Source organism: Eleginops maclovinus, chromosome 6 (assembly GCF_036324505.1).
Source record: "Eleginops maclovinus isolate JMC-PN-2008 ecotype Puerto Natales chromosome 6, JC_Emac_rtc_rv5, whole genome shotgun sequence".
In the NCBI taxonomy this organism is placed as follows: Eukaryota; Metazoa; Chordata; class Actinopteri; order Perciformes; family Eleginopidae; genus Eleginops; species Eleginops maclovinus.
The window spans coordinates 12,688,130-12,708,768 of NC_086354.1; the positions used below are offsets into that span (position 1 = coordinate 12,688,130).

At 42.4% G+C, this 20,639-nt stretch overlaps 2 protein-coding genes across 7 annotated transcripts in view; both read right to left on the bottom strand.

The window, feature by feature from the left end:
* Window positions 1-27: 27 nt before the first annotated feature.
* On the bottom strand, window positions 28-13,169 carry wdr47a (WD repeat domain 47a). 3 transcript variants are annotated; one of them, XM_063886585.1, is made up of 17 exons: window positions 12,933-13,169; window positions 11,505-11,694; window positions 10,943-11,026; window positions 10,728-10,812; window positions 9,728-9,859; window positions 9,025-9,201; window positions 8,411-8,916; window positions 7,746-7,863; window positions 5,933-6,114; window positions 4,692-4,931; window positions 4,552-4,615; window positions 4,096-4,253; window positions 3,390-3,559; window positions 3,143-3,313; window positions 2,912-3,043; window positions 2,177-2,395; window positions 28-1,728 (listed from the first exon to the last, which is right to left on the bottom strand). In XM_063886585.1, exons 2-17 carry the CDS (start codon window positions 11,660-11,662, stop codon window positions 1,586-1,588), a joined length of 2,739 nt encoding a protein of 912 aa, XP_063742655.1. In that variant the 5' UTR covers window positions 11,663-11,694; window positions 12,933-13,169; the 3' UTR covers window positions 28-1,585. The 3 variants fall into 3 exon arrangements, with proteins under 3 accessions (XP_063742655.1, XP_063742653.1, XP_063742654.1); XM_063886583.1 differs by having other exon boundaries at window positions 11,505-11,670; window positions 12,933-13,079; XM_063886584.1 differs by having other exon boundaries at window positions 11,505-11,701; window positions 12,933-13,061.
* A 949-nt stretch (window positions 13,170-14,118) lies between these two features.
* The window catches only part of camsap2b (calmodulin regulated spectrin-associated protein family, member 2b), a 31,358-nt gene continuing 24,837 nt past the window's right edge, over window positions 14,119-20,639 (bottom strand). For 2 of the 4 annotated variants that reach the window (XM_063886580.1, XM_063886578.1), the window contains exons 12-22: window positions 20,420-20,566; window positions 20,107-20,338; window positions 19,847-20,030; window positions 19,111-19,759; window positions 18,154-18,290; window positions 17,817-18,028; window positions 17,639-17,738; window positions 17,120-17,179; window positions 16,337-16,452; window positions 16,132-16,250; window positions 14,119-16,046 (exon numbers count right to left, since the gene is read on the bottom strand). In XM_063886580.1, the coding sequence (XP_063742650.1) occupies window positions 15,747-16,046; window positions 16,132-16,250; window positions 16,337-16,452; window positions 17,120-17,179; window positions 17,639-17,738; window positions 17,817-18,028; window positions 18,154-18,290; window positions 19,111-19,759; window positions 19,847-20,030; window positions 20,107-20,338; window positions 20,420-20,566 (2,256 nt within the window). In that variant the 3' untranslated portion in view covers window positions 14,119-15,746. The remainder of the gene's footprint in view (window positions 16,047-16,131; window positions 16,251-16,336; window positions 16,453-17,119; window positions 17,180-17,638; window positions 17,739-17,816; window positions 18,029-18,153; window positions 18,291-19,110; window positions 19,760-19,846; window positions 20,031-20,106; window positions 20,339-20,419; window positions 20,567-20,639) is intronic. The other 2 variants (XM_063886582.1, XM_063886581.1) reach the window with 1 other exon arrangement.

A 20,639-nucleotide genomic window follows, 5' to 3' on the forward strand; every position in this document is an offset into this window, starting at 1 on the left:
ACTAAACACAGAAGATCCAGCTTGTGTAAAAGACACTTTATTGAACGTACCAGCAGTCAGACTTGAGTTAGCTTGAATTAATTTAAGTCACTTTTAAAAACAAGAATTAGAAAGGCTAAATACAACAGCCACTAGCAGTTCAAAAACAATACCTGTACATACATAAACTCAACTGAAATAAATAAATCTATGCACGTTTTAGTTTGGCCTTATTTGTTAAAACAATATATACAATACATTAACATAAAATATGCATCTTTGTAAGTAAATCAGTACTAGAAGACAATGTTAAAAGACAAAAGTGCGCATGTAAAAAAACAAGAAAAGAATACAATGCATATGCCCCAAATACTGGCTCTAAATAAATATCAAACACCCGTGCTTCCATTCCAAGTTTGTTGTGCATATGGTTAGAGCCTCACTGCGCGCAAAGACCGCCCCCTACTGTCAGTAAAGTGTTACAGTAGACAGACCAAAGCTTACTGAAGATTCCGACCTGAACGCTACGACGCTCAACAACAAACACACTTATTATTTCCCTTTGATGCTGAAATAATATTGACCATCCATTGCAAGCAAGCCATCGCAACACACTGTAATAGCTTCAGAGCAAAAACACTGATTTCAAATTTAAAACAAATGCACAAGCAATTTTACACATTTTGAGTTGTAGCAATGCAGAGTACACGGTAACATGAGACACCGGACACCCCACAGGGAAACAGAACGACTTCCACAGATTCAGACTCCTCACACGGGGAAAGCTCACTTCAGACACTCTGGAAAAAAATACATTTTACACCATGAATTCAACTCGCTCCCATCAAACAATAGCAGCATGACAGCAGCTGTAAGAAAATGATATGCAAAAGAAGGAATGTAGGACATCTGAATAGCTCAACACATTTTGATCTTTAAAAATGACCATATTATCTTTGTTTTTTTAACAATTTCATTATGGAAACTGGGAACTCAAGGAAGGCACCATCATGAACAAAGCACTGTTCTGTCTAACCTCAAACACTCCTCAGTGAAAATGACATGCAGCAATGCACTGGTGGGTGTGTGTGTGTGTGTGTGTGTGTGTGTGTGTGTGTGTGAATGTACTGTATGTGTGTGTTGTTCAAGTGAGGATGCAGGTGAAATGCTGCTGAAAATAATGAATGATCCTGCTGTTATGACCCTGATGATAAACACAGTGTGTGAAGCATGACACGTGAGTGATGTAAAAAAAAACAACAACACATGCAATATGTGTGCTTATATGTGTAGCAGGCCTGAATCCATTTTGGTTTCCTACAGACAGAAGTGAAAGGCCTATTCACCTGTGTGTGTGTGTGTGTGTGTGTGTGTGTGTGTGTGTGTGTGTGTGTGTGTGTGTGTGCATGTGAATGTACTGTATGTGTCTGTTGTTCAAGCTGTAAGTGTGTTGAAAGGGTGTGACTGTTGGGAGTGCAGGAGAAGCAGTGTTTTAAGCGGACGCGTGTCTTTTAGATTATAACTGGTTGTGTCATTGTATGTTGCGTGCGTGTGTGTGTGTGTGTGTGTGTGTGTGTGTGTGTGTGTGTGTGTGTGTGTATGTGTGTTACGGGTTGTGTGTCCAGAGTGTAACAGTGCGGTCAGCAGAGGATGAGAGGAAGGACAGGTCCTCTGTGTGCCATCGACACTGGATCACTTTGTCGCCGTGCTCTCCCACCACCGTCTGTGGCAGCGGCTTGGTCAGGTCTCCTACAAACACACACAATTGTATTAAATATCACTGAACTTTTTAATATAAAGACTTTTTAGATAGTCAGACTTCACTGTGACTTTTTTAACTGACATACTATACGATGACCCTGAGGGAGAAAATATGTCACAATATTTTTTACAAATGATCTCAGGAAGGAATGTAAAGTGACTTTTATTCTCATGTCATACTATACTATCAACCTTTCTATGAAATCATTTACAATTTCCAAAGATATTCAATTTACAGTGATATACAAATGCACAATAAACAGAAAACAAATGTAATAAAAGTGCCCAAACATACATGACTATCAAACACATGCATGACCCTTTTAAACTTGTTGTTGGTCAGGGTATAAAATAGGATAGCCTACATAAAAAGCTAATCTCAACCTAAAGCAGTATGTATAAATAATAAATAAGTACTTGTGTCGATGGGACGTACCTTGGAGGTTGCTGACGATGACCTTTGTGTCGTAGGAGCCGGTGAGCAGGTAGTGCGCTCCGGGGGAAAACCGGACGGATCTCACGTCGCTGGAGTGCGGCCGATACACCTGCACGGTTCGTCCTCCTCTGATGTCATACAGCATGCATGCACTGTCTTCCTGCCCTGTTGCTAGGAGACGGCCACTAGGATCGACTGCTACCGAGGCAACAGGACTTCCTGTGCAGAAAAAAAAAGGGTTTGGATGTAAATACCTGGACATGATTATCAGTAAAAATCCGTCTGGTCTGACAAAGACTGGACAATATATCTCAGTTACAATGCCAAAAATAATTGCGTTTCCTGAGATTACCCAGATAATCATCAAAACACCCTTAAATCTTTTAAAATAGCACTGATGGAACCACTTTTCCTTACATTTTGTCCAAAAAAAGAGAACATTTTGAGAATCGTCTGTGTATAATTATTCCAGTATTTATTTAATCAGGCTCTTATTTTTTTACTTCTCTATAGCGAGCTTTAATCACAATGCCAGATATTCCCCAGACTGAACTGATTGTGAGTATTTTTATCCATCTATCCACAATAAAATCCGTTATTCTCCCATCCCCACAGAGTCTTTTACAGAGCATCAGCCAATATTTTCTAGAAGTGGTTCTACTTCAAACTTTTAAAGGTATTGATGGAGTTACTTATCAAAAAACACAGGAAAAACTTGTAACACGCAGGCCTTACCTGAGCCATGGAAGGCAGTTCCCACTACCCGCACACAGCTGGGCACCCTGAGGTCCCAGAATCGCACTGTCTTGTCTTGAGAGCCGGAGGCAATCATCCAGCCTCCCCACGTATACAGAGACAGAATGTGACCTGAACAGCCGCACAAAAAGGACACGTTACGCACCGGCAACGCTTCTCCCCCTGACTCCTTCATGTTTCCGGTTCAGGCGGATGGAGGGAGCGGTGTACCTGTGTGTCCGCTGAGGGCGTGCAGACCCTGTCCTCTCTGGCAGTCGGTGGTGTAGATGTTACAGTCTCCAGCTCCGGCGCTGATCAGGATGGCTCCTCCGCTCTCTGGACCCTCCATGAAGGCAAGGTCTCGGATGGTGCCGTCATGCATGCTGAACTCCAGGTCTGGGCCTGGCCACAGAGAGACAAAAACAACATGAGGATGCTTCTGGGGTGCTGATAGGCCACCGGCCCGCAGTGTCTGTACCTGTGGCGTTGCACGTCTCTGCACTGAAAGGCAGGACTTTGACATATTTGTCATTGGAGCCGGTCGCCAGCAGCTGCCCACAGTGGCTCCAGGCCACGCAGTAGATGGAGCCTTTGTGGTGTTTGTTCCTCTTGAAGCGCACCACCGGCTGCTTTGGGGGACTGGAACCACTGAGGTGAGGACAAAGGAAGAGGAGGCAAGGAAATACACGTAGGAGAGAAGATGAGTTTCCAGGTAGATGCTAAAAATGTAGTCAACATGGGGCCAATTTTTCCAACACAATATATAGAATGAACTGCAAGCCATGAGCAGCACAATAAAACAGAGATTTAACCTTTTTTGGGGAAGAAAAAATCCATTGATTGAATAACCTGGTCATTCAGTATATTCAGGTAGTCATCTGACCTCATTCTTTGGGCACATAACGTTGCTGAAACTAGACCAGACCAACTGCAGCAACCCCAGATCATAGCACTGCCCCCCACAGGCTTGTGAGCTTTTTTTTGGCCGGGCAGTGTATGTTATAGATGGGGCTACTCTTGATGGTAAGAAACAGTGGTTGGACATCTGTGTTACCTTGCTTTTTGTGACAAACTTTTTATTGTTTTGCCCTCAGAGGGACATATATATACGGATACAAATTATGTAAACGATAATACAAAAGAAAGACAAACATAAACCAAAGATAGGGAGACATCTGTGTCACCTTGTGTCTAATGTGTCTGGATAGGCACAGACGCGTAGGGTTTTGGAGTTGGATCCCACAGCGTAGAGCGATCCGGACGGGTGGAAGGCGACGGCTCGGATGGCCTGAGTGTCTTCCAGAGAATGAACCGGCACAAACAGGCTTTTAGTGTCGCCGCCCTGCAAACACACCCACATATTAAAACACACAGAATGTAATAAGCAGTGTAAACTCCTTTGATCCTCCTGACACAACCACACCCATAAGGGGGATGCCACATTATCATATGAAAATCTGCTTAATTAAATGCAGATTCATCTTGTACTGTGACTAACCAAGAAGGAATCTACGCTACTTTAAAATCCGATCGGAGAAGTTCAGAGAGCTAGAAAAAAAGTTTCAGTGACAATAATAACAGCTTAACTGGGGAAAGGTGTGTTAAAAATAAAGAGTGTATAATAAAAAGGGCATATCTACCTCTTTACTTCGGGATAAGGAGCCTGGAGAGTGACCGTGTAGACTGTCTTTCAGTTTGTGCTCACTGCAGAAACACATACAGAAATGTTAACGCTGCAACACTACAGGATAACACACTGAAAGAATCCAACCCCAAGTACCTCTGGGATACGACAGGCGACTCATTTGGAGGCGGGACCGGGCGCCCCCCCACGGTGCGCTGTGGGGTGCTGCTGAGCACCTCTCCCCCTTGGGTTTGCTCTGGGCTCACAGATGGAGGGTTGTTATTGTCCTCGGAGGCGGGGGTGTTCCCGTTGCCATTACACTGCTGCGCCAGAGACTTCACCTCCTCTCCCAGATCCTCCATCCCCACGTTGAGCTCCTCCAGCTTCTGGATGGACCTGAGGAAAACACACACACACACACACACACACACACACACACACACACACACACACACACACACACACACACACACACACACACACACACACACACACACACACACACACACACACACACACACTTTCTTTACTTAGTTTTCTTCTACATAAATGCAATTCAAGGGTTCAGGAGGCTAATCCAATATGCTGTTATAACAAATATGAATTAAATCTGAGTAGTTTTGTTAGAGGACGTGTTCTGAATTTAAGAAACATCTTTCTTTTCTTTTTTTAATTAATGTTGACTTTTGCAAACTTCCACTTCCACCAGTGCTATCTATTAATGCAAATGAGCATATATTTATAATATTACTGTATGTTATTTTTATCTGCAACTGAGCATTAATAATGGGGTTAAACAGACAAAATACATCTAAAAAAATAAAGATTTAAAGAAGATTTAAATGTCAATATTAACCTTCAAACTACTCCACATAGCCCTATAACTGACCATTTAGGAAAGGAGAAACTTCAAATTGTACTTTTCCGTCACCACACTGCCTGAGCTGACTGATTAATTCTGGTTTGAAACACAAAAGGACGGAGGACAAAAGCAAACTGAAGTAATGATGTAATTATTCACAGCTACCCTTGTGAATAATGCAGAGGATACAGAGAGAGGGAGGAGAGGAGGAACTGTCATGGGACAAATCAAAGAGCCTTTGTCCTGCTGACTGTGAAGTGGAGGCGTGTTTTGGGGGAGGTGTGTGTGTCGTACTAGGAAACCCCACATGGGGCTCATCATTTACAGGGCCTTATTGTGTCCATTTCTGTCTGACAGCTGCTGCTCTATTGTACCATCATATTAAACACTGCACAGTAATTAGGGAGCTTGAAACACAAAAGCTGCACCAGCATCACTCTGATGTGCCATATGACCTGACAGGCGTCTATAAATACAGATGTACACTTCCTGTCTGACAGAGGAGTGTTTCAGGCATCTCTTGCCGTGTGCGTACCTGTTGAGGAACTTCTCTGTGAGGCTGTGCTGCATGTCGCTGGGTGGGGGCTCCTGCTGCACCCCTCCCTCCAGCAGCATCTGCTGGTACAGCTGCCTCTGCTGCTGCTTCTGCTCCAGGTGCTGCTGCACACGCAGGCGCTGCCGGTAGTACTCCTCGTACTTCTCCGTCGAGTCACGAAGCTAAGGGTTAAACATGGTGTCACTAAAATCCCAAACTCACAGAGGTTGTTTTTGCACCAATGTCTTCACATCTTCCTCTGTGATCTATCTATCCTTCTATGAGATCAGATATCTGTACTGCATTTTCCTTTTATAACCTTTGCGCATTCTTTCGACAGTTTCACCCAAAATATCTACTCTAACTGCACAGCTCTTTCATTTTTATTCAGGAATGTTGTGCATATTTTAAAGGTATTTTTTATTATTCTTTTAATTGAATTTATTTCAGCTTTCCTCATAATTCAGGATATTTCATATTTTATGCTATTTCTGCACATTTTTTGTAATTTTCTTCAAATGTATGTATTGTTTGCTAGATGTTTTTATTGGCTTTAAACATGTTCCTCTTGCTCTGGCTATGATATGCACCAAAACAGCAATGCAATAATATCCTTGTACGTGAAAAACTTCTTGAAAATATACATTTATGAATGTAATCCATTGTTACGTAAACTATTCCAGATAGAAGATTAGGTTACTCTGAATAAGAAAAAAAATAAGGTAAATGGCTTCAGTAGAAAGTATGAACACTGGTATGTAAAAACTCACACAGACACGTGCAGAGAGTAATATTCACACACCGCACAAGCTGCCAGCTCCTGTTCACTCTATTCAAAGGCTTCATTGTGCTGTTTCTCCTGTCAGTTCAGGTATTAGAGGGGGAAGGAGGGTGAGACTGAGAGCAGAGGACAGGTCACTTCCCCTCTCTGTCCTCTGCTTCCTGTCCTCACAATCTGATCGGAACAGATCTACTGTATGTTTGTGCGGGGAGAGACCCTGGCACTGTGCCCGCTGTTGAAGAAGGATTGAGGGCAGAGAGTAAAACAAGACAGAGAGGGGAGGAGGATTTCACTGTGAGACTACAGAGACTCTAAGTCTGCCTCGGTTCATGGCCTCTTTGTGTCTCTAGGGTGACGGAAAACTTCACACTGAGCTGCAGAGGAGAATCTGACAGCGACGGGTACTGAGTTAACACCCTGTTTACAGCCAACATGAGGGGAGCAATGACTCATTATCCTATTTAAGCTCCTGGGTTCACATGTCCCCTCTGACCTAGAACCACATTTTCTTCTCCTCTGTTTCTGCTCTGCTCATCTCCTTTGTGACAGGCTGGAGAATCCCAAACAACCCTTTGAGATTAAAAACACCTGATGATTCTGTTGTTATAAGAAGAGGCCTTCTTTTAAGATTGGAAAGCTGATTTATGGACATTTGGACGTCACACGGAAAAAGTTGTGTGTCATGTCTGTGTGTTCAGATTTGAGTTATGACTCAGATAGGAATTGTGATGATCAGCTACAAAAGATGTCTGTATACAGCATTAAAAAAAACATTTTCTAGATGCACAAAGGTTTAAGGTGCACATGAAGTGGCCGAGGACAACAGAGCTATAATGCACCATCCCTTTAAGCAGCCGTTGACAGTGACATGCAGGAGGAGGATGACTCAGACACAACACGCTGAGAACCATTCATCAGAGCTGGTCTATATATAGACCTTCAGTGTGGCAACACCCATCAAGGAGACAAAAAATGGATCACTTGTTTGGCACACATTTAAAACATCTAATGAGTTAAAGATCAGAGGTATACCTCGTTCCTGTCCTCTGAGTCAGCTGACGGTGCGTCCTCGCCTGGCGCTGAGGCAGGACGCAGGTTCTGAGCTCCAACTGAACCCATCATCTTATCCACAGGTGTGTCTGTCCGTGACCTGCGCAGAGGAAACACACCAGAGCAACAGATTAAATAAAGCAGAATGTCTCACAGTGAGGTCCAACTGCCAGGGAGGAACGTTATTATGATATCATGTTTTTGTCTTGTTTGTTATCTACAAATTGTAAATTATTAAATACCTTCACCAGAATCTACATTTTGTTTAGTCTAGGACTCAGAGTCAAGTCTTCTCTTCACACTTCCTTTTGTTGTGTGTGTGCAAGTTCTGAATTGCACTTCAAATTTTCTCCTTATGTTTAACATTTTGTTTATTTACAGTCTTACTTGCAGCTAATATATTAATTCAAATGTATAGTTTTGTGGGTATTCTGTGATGAAATGGTGCAAACATTTATTTATTCACATAACTTAGATTAAATAAATGTAAAAAATGGCATAAATCAAATTATTAAAAAGGGGCATCCCTGGTATATTCTCTATGTTGTGAGGTCTCTTTAGCTAAAAGGCGTTGATAACCTCTGATCTGAGAAATCTGAAAAGGTATTGCATTAAACCAGAACCTGAGAAAAATGGGGTCCTCTTACGTTTCAGGTGATTCCTCGAAGATGCTGTGGCAGTCGGAGCTCTCCATCATGAGACTCCGGCTCTGCCCCCCCGCTCCAGGGTAGTGGAAGTTGGCAAACGAGTGCGACATGGGAGAGACTCCTTTCCCCGGCGCTGCTTCCCCACCGCTGGCTCTCTTATCCTGGCCGGACAGCCCGTAGGACAGCCCGTCCAGCGCTGGGTTCAAAGAACGGGACATGTAGGTGTCAGCGGACTGCGGGCGGCGCATGGGGGAGGAGGGGTAAGGAGACAGTTTGCTGATGAGCGGAGTGAGCAGGTCAGCGTAGCCCGTCTTTGTGGGCTTGACCAAGCGGTCCACGTGGATGTTGAGTTGCTTCTGTTCGAAGGCACAGGAGAAGACGGTGTGGGACAGGTTCTGCATCCATGAGAGCAGGGACAGGTCCAGGTCGTCACAGCCGTTCCCGCAGAGCATGTCCACACCCACGAGCACCTCGCCCTCCGTGATCTCCTCACCTGTCGCCTTGCTCTGTAGCAAAACACAATACAACAAAGGGTATGTTTAATCGTCTGCAAACTTTACCAAAACCCATCTGTTGAATAGTTTTGGACAGTTTTTGTGTTTAGTGATTCAGACCTGGCAGAACTCCACGCAGCACTCATAGAGGACTCCCTTTAGCAGCAGCTGGAAGAGTCGATCCTTGCTGGCCTTGAATCCAGCCTCACTCAGCTTCCTGTCTGCAGGGATGAAGTCTGCCACCATGTTGCAGGCCTCCTCGAAACACTGAACCCTGGCCGTGCTCGGGTTCCAGTCCTGCAGAGAAATAAGAAATCAACGTAAATGCAGAACACATGGAAGTAAAAATATCAACCAAAAACTGCATTGTTTACAAGTGAAGATAATTAGATGAGAGTAGTGAACAAGAGAATAAAAGAAAATTCTTTCATTAGAGCTGCAAAGATAAGTTGATCAACTTGCCAAATATTGTAATAATCAATAAAGCCTTCGGTACTGTTTTATAGAAAATACTGTTTCCAGCCTCTCAAATATGGACATCTACTGCTTCTCTCTGTTTTATATTGTATTAAACTGGAAACCTTTGGGTTTTGACCTGACTAAACAAATCATTTTAAATCATGAACTTGCACTATAGCATTCTAAGATTGACATTTTACTATTTTCTGACATTTTATAGACAAAACAAATAAACGACTGACAAAGCGAGGAAATAACTGAAAAGGAAAATACTTGCAGTTCACGCTTCCGGTCTCCAAAAATGGCAAAAAATGTAAATGTAATATGTGTGTATTTATATTTGATCCACTTTCATAAAGCTTGCCTTGAACTCAGCATGGTTTGTGAGGCGGGGCAGTGTGAGGAGCAGACACAGTTTGCTGTAGTCATCTTTAGAGGGACAGAACTCTTCCAGGGCATGGAGACACTTCACTGCTTCCTGCATGGTGAACTCCAGCTGAAGAAAACACAGAATGCATTTCAGATTGTTACAAAGGACTGAGTAGAAGCTTCTCTCTGTACAACATTTAGAGCTTCTGCAGCAGCTCACCCGAGACACAGAGGACTTTTCCAAGTCTTGGATTTAATAACATTCACAGATATGCATTATCCAGTAACACGATTTTGGATTTCTTTTTTTTTAAAGTTATTTTTTTGGGGCTTTTTGCCTTTAATCGGATAGGAGAGCGGCAGGAAATTTGGAAATCAATTCGGGAATCGAACCCAGGTCGCCTAGCGTACGGTGCAGGTGCTCCAGCCAGTTGTGCCACGGCCGGGGCCCGATTTTGGGTTTCTGTGCATTTTCATAATGTCTTTGCAATAGGAGTTGAGTTTGTGCAAAAAAAAACCACAAGATCTGTGGGTGGAACATCACAGGTGGAATGTGTCATGTGAAACGTTATGTTAAAAAGGTTATTCTAACACAGACAGTCGATCACAGTACCAGAAGCAGCTTAATCCTGATAAATCCTGTGCCACAGTGAGGCCAATCAGACGTCACTACTTGCATGTAAATGCAGCCACTGCTGACGTTACACACACACACATGCGCACACACAACCTGCTTTCTCCTCTCTCTCTCAAATTGTGTGATTTGTTCAGATGATTTGAAGAGCCGCAGTTTGAACAACATCTACTGAACTTCAGTTTGCTTCTCCTCTTGCCTTTGAGATTGAGCCTTCACACTTACTTCCATGACAACCATTGACAGTCAGTGGGAAAACAAAGCAGCGCTGTTACGACTGCTATTTAACAGGATGAGAAAACCAGGCTGTGTTGATACTTTATAATATAATGCTGATAGCTAGTGAAGTTTAGTGACTTACATGCTGAGGCTCATCTTCTGCAGACATGGCGTTATTCACACACAGAGCCTCCAGAAACTTCTGCTTGAGGATGATGTAACGAAACCTGCAGACATGAGAGTTGACATTAGACACTGTGTTGATACCGTTTGTGTCTAGCTTTGCATCTGTAGTCCATCTCAGAATCAACAAAGGATACACAGACATAGGGACAGTGGCTCACAAGGTGAACACACCTTTTTTTGTCAAACTTATCCATGCCCTCCAAAGGCTGAATGAACTGCAAGACCTCATCCCACTGGCCGTCAAGAACCAGTTGCCTGAAAATAAAAAAACAGTGTATTTTTAATAAACAGGAACCAGATGATGTCCTTGTATAATATGACCCACACATTCGTAACTTAAATTATTTATATAATTTAAAACTGAAGAGCTATTCATTTCTTGAATCTCTGATCCCCTGATTGCTCCAGTATTTTCCAAATAAAAGGAACCATGACAAGTTGAGAGACACTAGCAATCAAAACTTCACACCAGAAGGGGAAAAACCTAAATGTATTTAATACTCAAGCTGAGTAGAATTGTAATCAAGACACTATTGGCTGACTTTCAAGAGAGCACTCAATAGCAGAATAACAATGTTACATTATCCTGATGTAGAGGACACGATCAGAAACACTAAACTTTATGACTGGAACAGTTGCCTTTTGTTTCCGCTTCATAGCAGGCAGATATTTTGCAGTCGCGACTTGTGTCAATGAGACGCTCTTCATGTTTGTTGCTGTTGAGTTCATCTACCTGAGGAAGAGCATGTCGTCTGAGTAGAGCCCGTTGATCACACCGCTCTCCTTCTCCAGGGCCAGCATGCTGATGTGCAACTTCCTGGAGTGGAGAAAGTCCAGGATCGCCTTTATGATCTCCACCTCCTTCACATTTATTGTTTCCTCCGCTGTCATGGTGACGACTGTCAATGACAAGGGCAATGAAGCTAAATACTTGTAAAAACACAAACACACACATAAAAAAAAAACCCAGAACACAATCAGTTGTACATTTAGATTATTCCACATCTAAACAATTATCAATATAAGAAATATATCCTTATTGATAATTTTAGCCATATTGAAGAAAGCATTTAAAAAGTAGGTGATTTAGTTAATTTGGTGAACCAGAGGACTGTGATTAGACTGGGAAAGCTCCAAAATGTGCATGTGTGGAACTGTATGCATCGGAAATGAAGAGTACCAAACATTGCACATTGAACTTCCACATTCTGATCAAATTTCATCTCACATAAAATAAACTCAATGTATGAACCCAATATGCAAAGTCACAATATTGACATTACATCTCGTACTCTGAAGAGCTTAACTTTTAAACAGCAAAGGTAACCTGAGGTCTGTTTAGATTTTCTACAAACTCATGTTTGCATATTAACTCTATCTTTGGGCCACCAAGTAAATGAGTGTTGTCCAGTTAGACTGAGATTGACTAACTCAGGAGGTATGTTAATGTTCTTCAGTATTTGATTTGACCACTTATGACAGCATCATACAACTTTATAACACAGTACAATGTTTTATAATAAGGAGTCCAGATTTTCGCTTATCAGATATCATGTCAGAAGGAGGACAGTCTACCATATATTAGTCACATTGATCCTGATATTCTGCCCATAAGATGTTACAATGTTGAGTCATGTTAAGTCAACAGATGTTGCTGGAACAAGACAGAAACAGCTGTATGTAACTGAGCTTCACTCATCCACATGTTGTGTTTACAGAGGAGAGAACAATCTCTTATAATATTGTCAAGACCGGAAGTAGCTTTAATTCATCTTTATATCAAAAATAAACATCAACACCTATAAGAAAGCAATTTTGCCTAGCTTACAAGTAATCAAAGAGCAACACACTGCAGTGCTGCTAAGCTAGCATGAGGGATGGTTAGCTAATAACACTGTGGCTCTAAGCCTCCAGTCAAACATTATAAGAAGCTTAGGCTACTTTTTAGCTTTACATAACCTCTAAATTAACCCACCGGATTATAGCGAAACCAAAAACAACTAGTTACCGTCAGAGCTCACATAAAGCAGGCTAATTTAGCTGGTGGTTAGAGGGGAGCTGAGGAGCTAGTCAGGCCGAGGAGAGGGATGCATCCTCCGCTAGTTAGCAGGGCGGTGCGCACTGACAGCCGAGAACACAACACGCTGCGTTTAATGCTCACCTGTTTCTATCAATGCATGGGATGGAAAAACAGTGGCCCGGGATGTTGACAGACGCTGTCACGGAGAGAACCGCTCGGTATTTTTACTGCTGTCTGTCTTGCCCGGCTGTCCCTCCTCCTTGTCTGGCTGTGTCCCCTCCCTGCTAGATCTCTCTCTCTCTGCTGCTGCCCAGCCCTGCTGCTGCTGCTGCCGTCTGCAGGAGCACCGCCTCCACACAGCCTGCACACACACTCTCCCCACGAAATACAACATGATAGAAACTAATTAAATAAATAACCAGTGGTGTAAAGTAACTGAGTACATTTACCCAAACACTGTACTTAATTACAATTGGGAGGTACATGTACTTTACTTGAATATTTCAATAATGTGCTACTTTGACTTTGTTCTTCTAACCCACTAAAACTCAGAGGTAAATCTTGTACTTTAACTCCAGTAAATGTATTTAATACCTTTAGTTATTTTTGCACATTTGGATTAATAATGTGAAATATAAACATCACTTAAACAAGACTGTAGGCTTTGGCTCTTTTTGCTGTAATGAATGAAAATGTCCCCTCTGTGGGACGAATAAAGGGATTCTTATTCTGATTCTGATTTAGTTACACTTAGTTACAGATACCCTTCCTGCAGCATACGAAATAATTCAAACTTCACGTAACCTAAAACACACCCCACCTTCACCACACTTTAATGATTAAATAATTTAAATTAAAACATATGATAGAAATCATTTTGAATTGGGTCAATCTGCATAATGAGTACTTTTACTTTTGGTACTTTATTTTGATGCTAATACTTTTCTACTTTCACTTGAGTAACAGGACTTTTACTTAAGTTTTTGTTAAAAAGCTACACTACAACAGATAATGGCTATGATAATAATTAACACAAAGCATGTCTGGTGTTGCAGTTACATTTTGTTAACTGTCTTAGCCTGTGATTGTGGTGCCCAAACAAGTAGGTTTTTCCCAGGTGTATGATGATAACCTGTGTTATTTACTTACCTCTTTGCAGAGTAATGAACAAGTGGTAGAGTAATGTTGTTTTAGATAAGTCTGTGTACCTTTGTTTCAAATGTGTTTCTTTCTTAAACAAGCAAACAGCTGTGCTTTTTCTGCTTTTGATTTTCCACCGGGCTCGGGAATCGAACCCACTCAGTTGTGTGAAATAAGACACCAATGATTACTGTTGATAGCTGGCATTTTAATTAAGCTCAAAGTAATAGAAAAACAATGAAAATCCATGAACAATTGAGCATATTTTGTAAATTGCAAGAAAAAATGAATTCAGAGTTGGAAAAAAATACTATGTTTTTCTCAGTATACTTAATGGATTTTGCATACAATACCACAATAAAGACTTGTTTGGACTTTATATACCATGCCTTTGCTTTTCACTCACATCCTTCAACAACTGTACTGGTTCATTAGTACAAACCTCCAACACGTCAATGTCATTACAAAAAATAGTTCTATATGCCAAAATATATATATGTACAGTGTCAACACATACTGAAGTAACCTGTGATTTAAAAAAGTAACAGTAATAAAAGTGAAGTAACAAGCATGAAGGTCCTGAAGCAGAAGCGCCTCAAAGACAGTGGACAGGATCTGAAGTGCTATCATAGGTGAATTCATTTATTTACAATTGTGGACTACTTTAAGGGTAATCATGATCTAATAATTACAACAATGTCCACAATAAAGTGTGTCTTTCAGTATTTGTTAGTTTCAACTGCAACACTGTCAAATGGTGATTATTTAAATAACTGTTAAATTGCACAGGCTGATGACACAGAGTGGGATTTCAGTCTATTCTACTACTGATGATCATCCTATTAGTGATACTGGTGAGTGATCACGCTTTTTGCATTTGTAGCACAATTAAAGGCCACAAACGACAACACAGGGATAAACACACACGTGATACATTAAAAAAGCTACTGAAAAGCTACAAGGGGACTTTTGAATGGATCTGCCATCATATACAAACTGATTTACCTTTTATGTGTACTGTAAATTACGTTTCTCTGAATAAAATCTAAGTCGCTTTTAAAAATGTCTTCAAAGCATTATCAAAATGAAATAAATTAAGAGTATATTGCAGGTACTTTCCAGAAATTATTTTATGGTATTCCATGTGCTGAATACTCTTTTAGAAAGTCATTGCAATCACCAACTGAGGTTTTTTGTCCACACTCGTCTTGGCACTTCACTATACACACACATACACAAGTTTTAGCTGTTTATATGTTTTTCAGTCACGAAAATGCGCCTTAATAGCAGCGAAACCTTCATCAAATACGCCACCTCTACCTGATCACAGATCAGGCAGACCATCCTTTTGACAACATGGGCTTGAGGGGCGCATAATCTGATCCCAGACCTGTGAGTACAAACAACCTCTTTAAACAGGCGCTGACAAATGACAACAACACTCACAGCGCATCCATTTGACACAAAACAAGCATAAGGCCACACAACTTATAGAAACCAAACTGCCTCTTTCTGAGGCGTGACATTCAGTGCTTCAGTGGTTCAACTAGATAAGGCATTGGTCCGCCTATGATTTTCTTCTCTTTTTTGGCACATGAGAACATCAATACACATGCTGAGGAGTACACACTTGTGACCCATTAAGGTAGTCCAGAGCATGATAACCAACTCTGAAACAACAACGTCTGTGAGGCCCACTAGTGTTCTACATTCCAGTTGTGATTTGTGAAAGTGGGATTGTGAGTCCTTTTAATGAAAAAGCAAAATCCACAAATTCCAGAGAAGCTTGTCCAAATATTGCCCGGCCATCTGGTGCTACTTAGTGTGTAGTTTTTTGGGCGTCCCTTGCTTCTTGGTTTGCCACAGATGGCTGGCGATAGTGATGGCGTCCACACTGGCAGACATGGTTTTGGCTGGGATCTGACTGAACTGCTTCCTGTCTGAGTTGTACTTGTACAAGCCCTCGATCATCTTGGTCGTGATGCTCCTCGGCCCGATGCCGGCCAGTTTGGTGATTTCCTCCGTCTCAGGGCAGTAGGCGTACACAGACCTGAACTGGCAACCCGCGTCACGGAACAACACCAGGAAGTTATTGGCTTCCGATTTCTCCATTTCCTGCAGACAAACACAAAAAAAGTTGGTGTTTAGTGCAGAATATCTCATGCAGAAAGACAAATTGTTATATATAATGCAAACATACATCAAGAATCTTGTTCTTCTGCCCTTCGTTGACCTTGCCAGCCAGGCAGCAGTGAGCCAGGGCATTCTGGATGATGTGTTTATTAGACTTGGCACTCGGCTCTTTGTATAGTTTGGGTCCTGTGAGAGGATTGCACATTTAGATGGTTTGACATGTAAAGAAATTGTGTTAATGTTAAGCAATGGTTTACAGGTATGTCTTCTACCTGTGTACTCATTGTTTGAGGGATTGGAAGAGGTGGTGGAGTCATTTTCCCAATCCTTCTCTCCATTACGACTACCAGTCGAAGGACAAGAAGAAAAGCCTTCTGCAGAATCAGGCCTGCAGATAATCACGTACAAACAAATGACACACAACGACATAACAAAAAACAACCCACAGCAAACATGTACAGGGTGATGCAAAAAAGCATGTATGGAACCATCCAGCGACAAATTGCACAAACACACATGCACACACACATTATAAACACACACAGAAAGAGATGTTGTAAAATAAGGTCAGACGCTGTGACACAATTCTCCAAACCCTGTCTGTTGTCTTGCATTACATCATATTGTACATACTCAGAGGAAGATGTGCAGCAAAGGGACAGAGAGGCATGTTCAGCCAAGCAAAGCAAATCTCAGTGCTGTTTTTATGGCTACTGTGTGGGATGAGCTCGAGTTCTTGTGGAGGAAACGGGAAACATAGTGGTGAAGCGCAGAGCAGCCAACATAGAGAGCAAACAACAGCCTGAGAGCAATACTGCAAAAGGCAGAGAGAGGATAAAGTGCAGGAGAACTGAAGCGGAAACACTGTAGCCACGCGAGTCCCATGAACCTTAATGCTGAAGAAAAAACCGCAGAAATGGAATATGTCAAATTATTTCTCTGTTGAGACTGCTCCTCTAATGTGAGTCTGGGTTGAAGGAATGTCTAATGAAATGCAAGTCAAAGTTATATGGAGCTTGATCTTCATTGAGCCACATCGAGTACACATTACTAACCTTCCCTTTCTTTCTTTGGGAGAGTTTAGAAAGAACGGGATATGGGAAACTTTTTTGCCTCTGAGGGATGCATGCAAAAAAAAGGGAAAATAAGAAAGGGATACAAGAGAATCGAGAAAGTAAGCCACACAAAAGTCAAGACTTAAGAAGACAAACAACCTCATTATAACCCATTAAATTAATTTATAGTCAAGTATATGATATCAGGGTGTGCCACAAAGGAAATATAAGGTGTGAGTTGCGAAATTTAGTTTTGGAAAGGTTAAATTAAATAGAAAAGTAATCCTGGAAACGTTTTTTTACAGTCTTTTTAAATGAGATATTGTGGGATATTATTGACAGAAATTAGGTGTTATTTAGTTAAACCCTTAGAAAAAAATGTTAAAGACCATAAGATACAACCCACCACAATGGTTAAAAGTTTGCAAAGCAGCACTGTGCAGGTAAATCCACATTTTGATCGACTTCAAAGTTGTTTTAACCCACAAAACTTTGCTCCAGGCAGAGAATGGGCCTTACCTGTTATTCTTTTTGTTATTTGGCAGATCTTTGTCATTGTCAGCCAGATTGAGGGATGCCAAAGAAACACTTGATACTGAGAAGCCTCGAGGACGCACCCCTGCAACACAAGCACAGGTCAGTGGCTGTCACCGAGCGATACGTGTGTGTTTAAACTAAATGTGTTTATGGTATTCACCTGTCGCCCTCACGGGGGGCGCAGACTCCACGACGTCCCTGTGGATTGACTTGGGTCTCGGCTTCTTCTTGAGACTTCCTGATCGGGGCTTGATGACATCGTCCATGTCCTCCATTAGCTTGAGCTGCTTCCTCCTCAAGTATTCATATTTGATGTATTCCCTCCTCGCCTTATCGTCGTCCTTCTTCTGCTGCTCCTCCTCGGCTTTCAACCTGAGGAAGGAGACCTGATGATTCCTTGCATGACTGCAAACTCACAGAGACATACTGTCTGTTTTCATGCTATAGACCATGGAACAGTGTTAGCATAGGCAGAGGAGTAAGAAAGTGAGACGGACCGTGCAGCTTCTCTCTTCTGCTCCTGGTCCAGCTCCTGCTGTTGCTTCTTCTCCTGAGTCTCCTTCTCCCTCCTCAGCCTCTTCTCCAGCAGAGCGGCTTTCTTTACTGCCATGTCTTCTTCCCCTTTCACATCATCCTGGTGTTTAATGGGTCAAGAACATACAAATACAAATGTCAGATTATACATAGACATATTTACACTGCACCTGTATAGCCTTCATGACAGTTAATATGACAAATAGCGCCCTGCTGTGTATTTATTGGAGTTAGGGTGGTATTTGATATTTAATGTGGCAGTAATGTAAGTACATTTTGACAACAAAGCTTTGACATTGCTCTGTAATCATAGCTCTAATGGTCTACCATGCATCTGTCATTGCTGCTTTTGTGGCCTACATTCACTCATGTGTGTCTCTGATCAGCACATGGCTCAACAGGCACAACACTGCACATGTTGTTCCCAGCTCACATAGTCAGAGATTCTTCCTGTCCCTGCTGCATGCATATAACCCCATGAGGCTGTATGGACTGAGGCTAATTAACTGTGAATATGAGTTCATATAACAGAAGCATTGGGGCTTTGATGCTGATACGTCGGGATGCATTAATGCTGGCAGGTTAGCTAAGATGGGAAATCATTTGACAAAAAAAATCAAGCCGAAATATCATGTCTAAAACTTTAAAGAGACTAGCTTGCTCTTGAGTTGCAGGGGAATTTATAAACTCTGGCATTTCGAGCAAAGTTTTTATTTTACAACATTTCCACAAAGAAATCACTACAGGCAGAAGAGGGATCATAATATGTGAACAGCAACAATATCAAGTAATGTTAGTTTAGTTTATATTTAAAACTAATGGCTAAACCTGCATCCAGTTCTGCCACATCCAGTCTCCTAGCCATTATCATAAAATCTATAACAATAATCCTCTTATATTATTATATAGCTACAGCACACCTTAAAGAAGAATCCACAGCATATCTTTTGGTCTTCTCCAAACGTGTCTGTTCCTGCCTCTCCGTCTCCGTCTCCTTCCCCCTCTCCCGCCATCTCCTGACCGAGTGGAGGTCTTGCTGCTTCAGACGGAGGCTCCTTCACCACCTCTGAGGAGCCTGATGGCTTGACCTCTATGTTAAAAAGACTCTTTCTTTCCCCCTCATGTTCCTTCTCTTTGGCTGCTTCAATAGTAGAAGGTTGAGGAATGCCAGCATTCTTCTTCTCCACATCTTCTTCTTTGTCCTTAGTGCTTTCGTTGTTGTCCTTGGCCTCTTGGTCCCAACTTTTAGGAGGCCCCTCATCGTGGCCCAGGTAAGCAAATGAGCTGTTCTGGTTCTGGCTGGGGTTGAAACGCCTCAGTCTGGGTAGGCTGTCCACTGAGGTCTGGGTGTTGAGCATTCGACTGAAGGGCGTGACCTTCAGATCGTTTGGCCGTGGAGTCCGGGGTGTCCTGGCGTGGAAGGAGGCTGGCCGTCGCTTTAAGCCAGAAGGGGAACGATTGGGAGCATGGGGAGAGCCGGTAGACGAGAGGATGGGGGACAAAGACCCAACCGATCCTCGACCTGATCCCCGGCCTGTAGCACTGCTGCTGCGCAACTCACGGAGCTGCCTGCAGGGAAATAAAACACACCAGGTGATGTATGTGTTTGCAGAATTATGGAAAATTATTTTTCAGTAAATTTAGTAAAAGTGATACCTGTGTGGAGATGGAGCAGGAGGAGGAATGACCCAGGATTGCTGCTGTTGCTCTCTCATGGACATGATCCTCTCCTGCTGCTGTGCCAAACGCTGCATCTCTGTCTGCAGGAAGCCCAGAGACGTGTTCAGCCTATCGATGGAGCGCGTGTATTCTGTAAGGTCGATTTCTCCGGGAGACATACCTGTATCACCAAACAATTGATTCAGTTAATTTAAGATAGTGTAAAAGCATTTTGCATATTTTCTGTGGTTACTTACCTCCTCCATCCTCACAGGGGGATCTAGGAGCTGCTCCATCTGGCTTGCATCTCTCTGCCCCTTCCATGCTGCCCTGCCGGCTGTCCTTTGAGGCTGAGAGCGGCTCTGGTGAAGGTGTTTCTCCTGCTGCTGAGCTGGGGCTGAGGGGGGCAGTGATTCCTTTTCTTCTTACTACATTCAAAAAGGCTGTTCTGCCCATCTTCTGCCGATGGCGGGTGAACGCTGCTTCCACCTGTGAAAGAGCATAATGATGTGATCATATATATTGACAGCTTCACTACTGTATTTCTAACTTTATCTGTATCAGCTTTACCTTCTTCTTCTGAGCTTCAATGGCTCTACGTTTCTCCTCCAGCTTCATCCTCAGCTGAATCATCTCTGTGGCTATCAGGTGGGAGGGGTCTCTGGGGGAAGGCGTTACTGGAGAGGGAGATGTGATTGGCAAAGGAGGTGTAGATATCTAGAAAAAGAGTGAAAAGTTAAACACATCTCACTATAAGCTGCATTTTTGCTCCTGCAACTAAAGTAGAGTT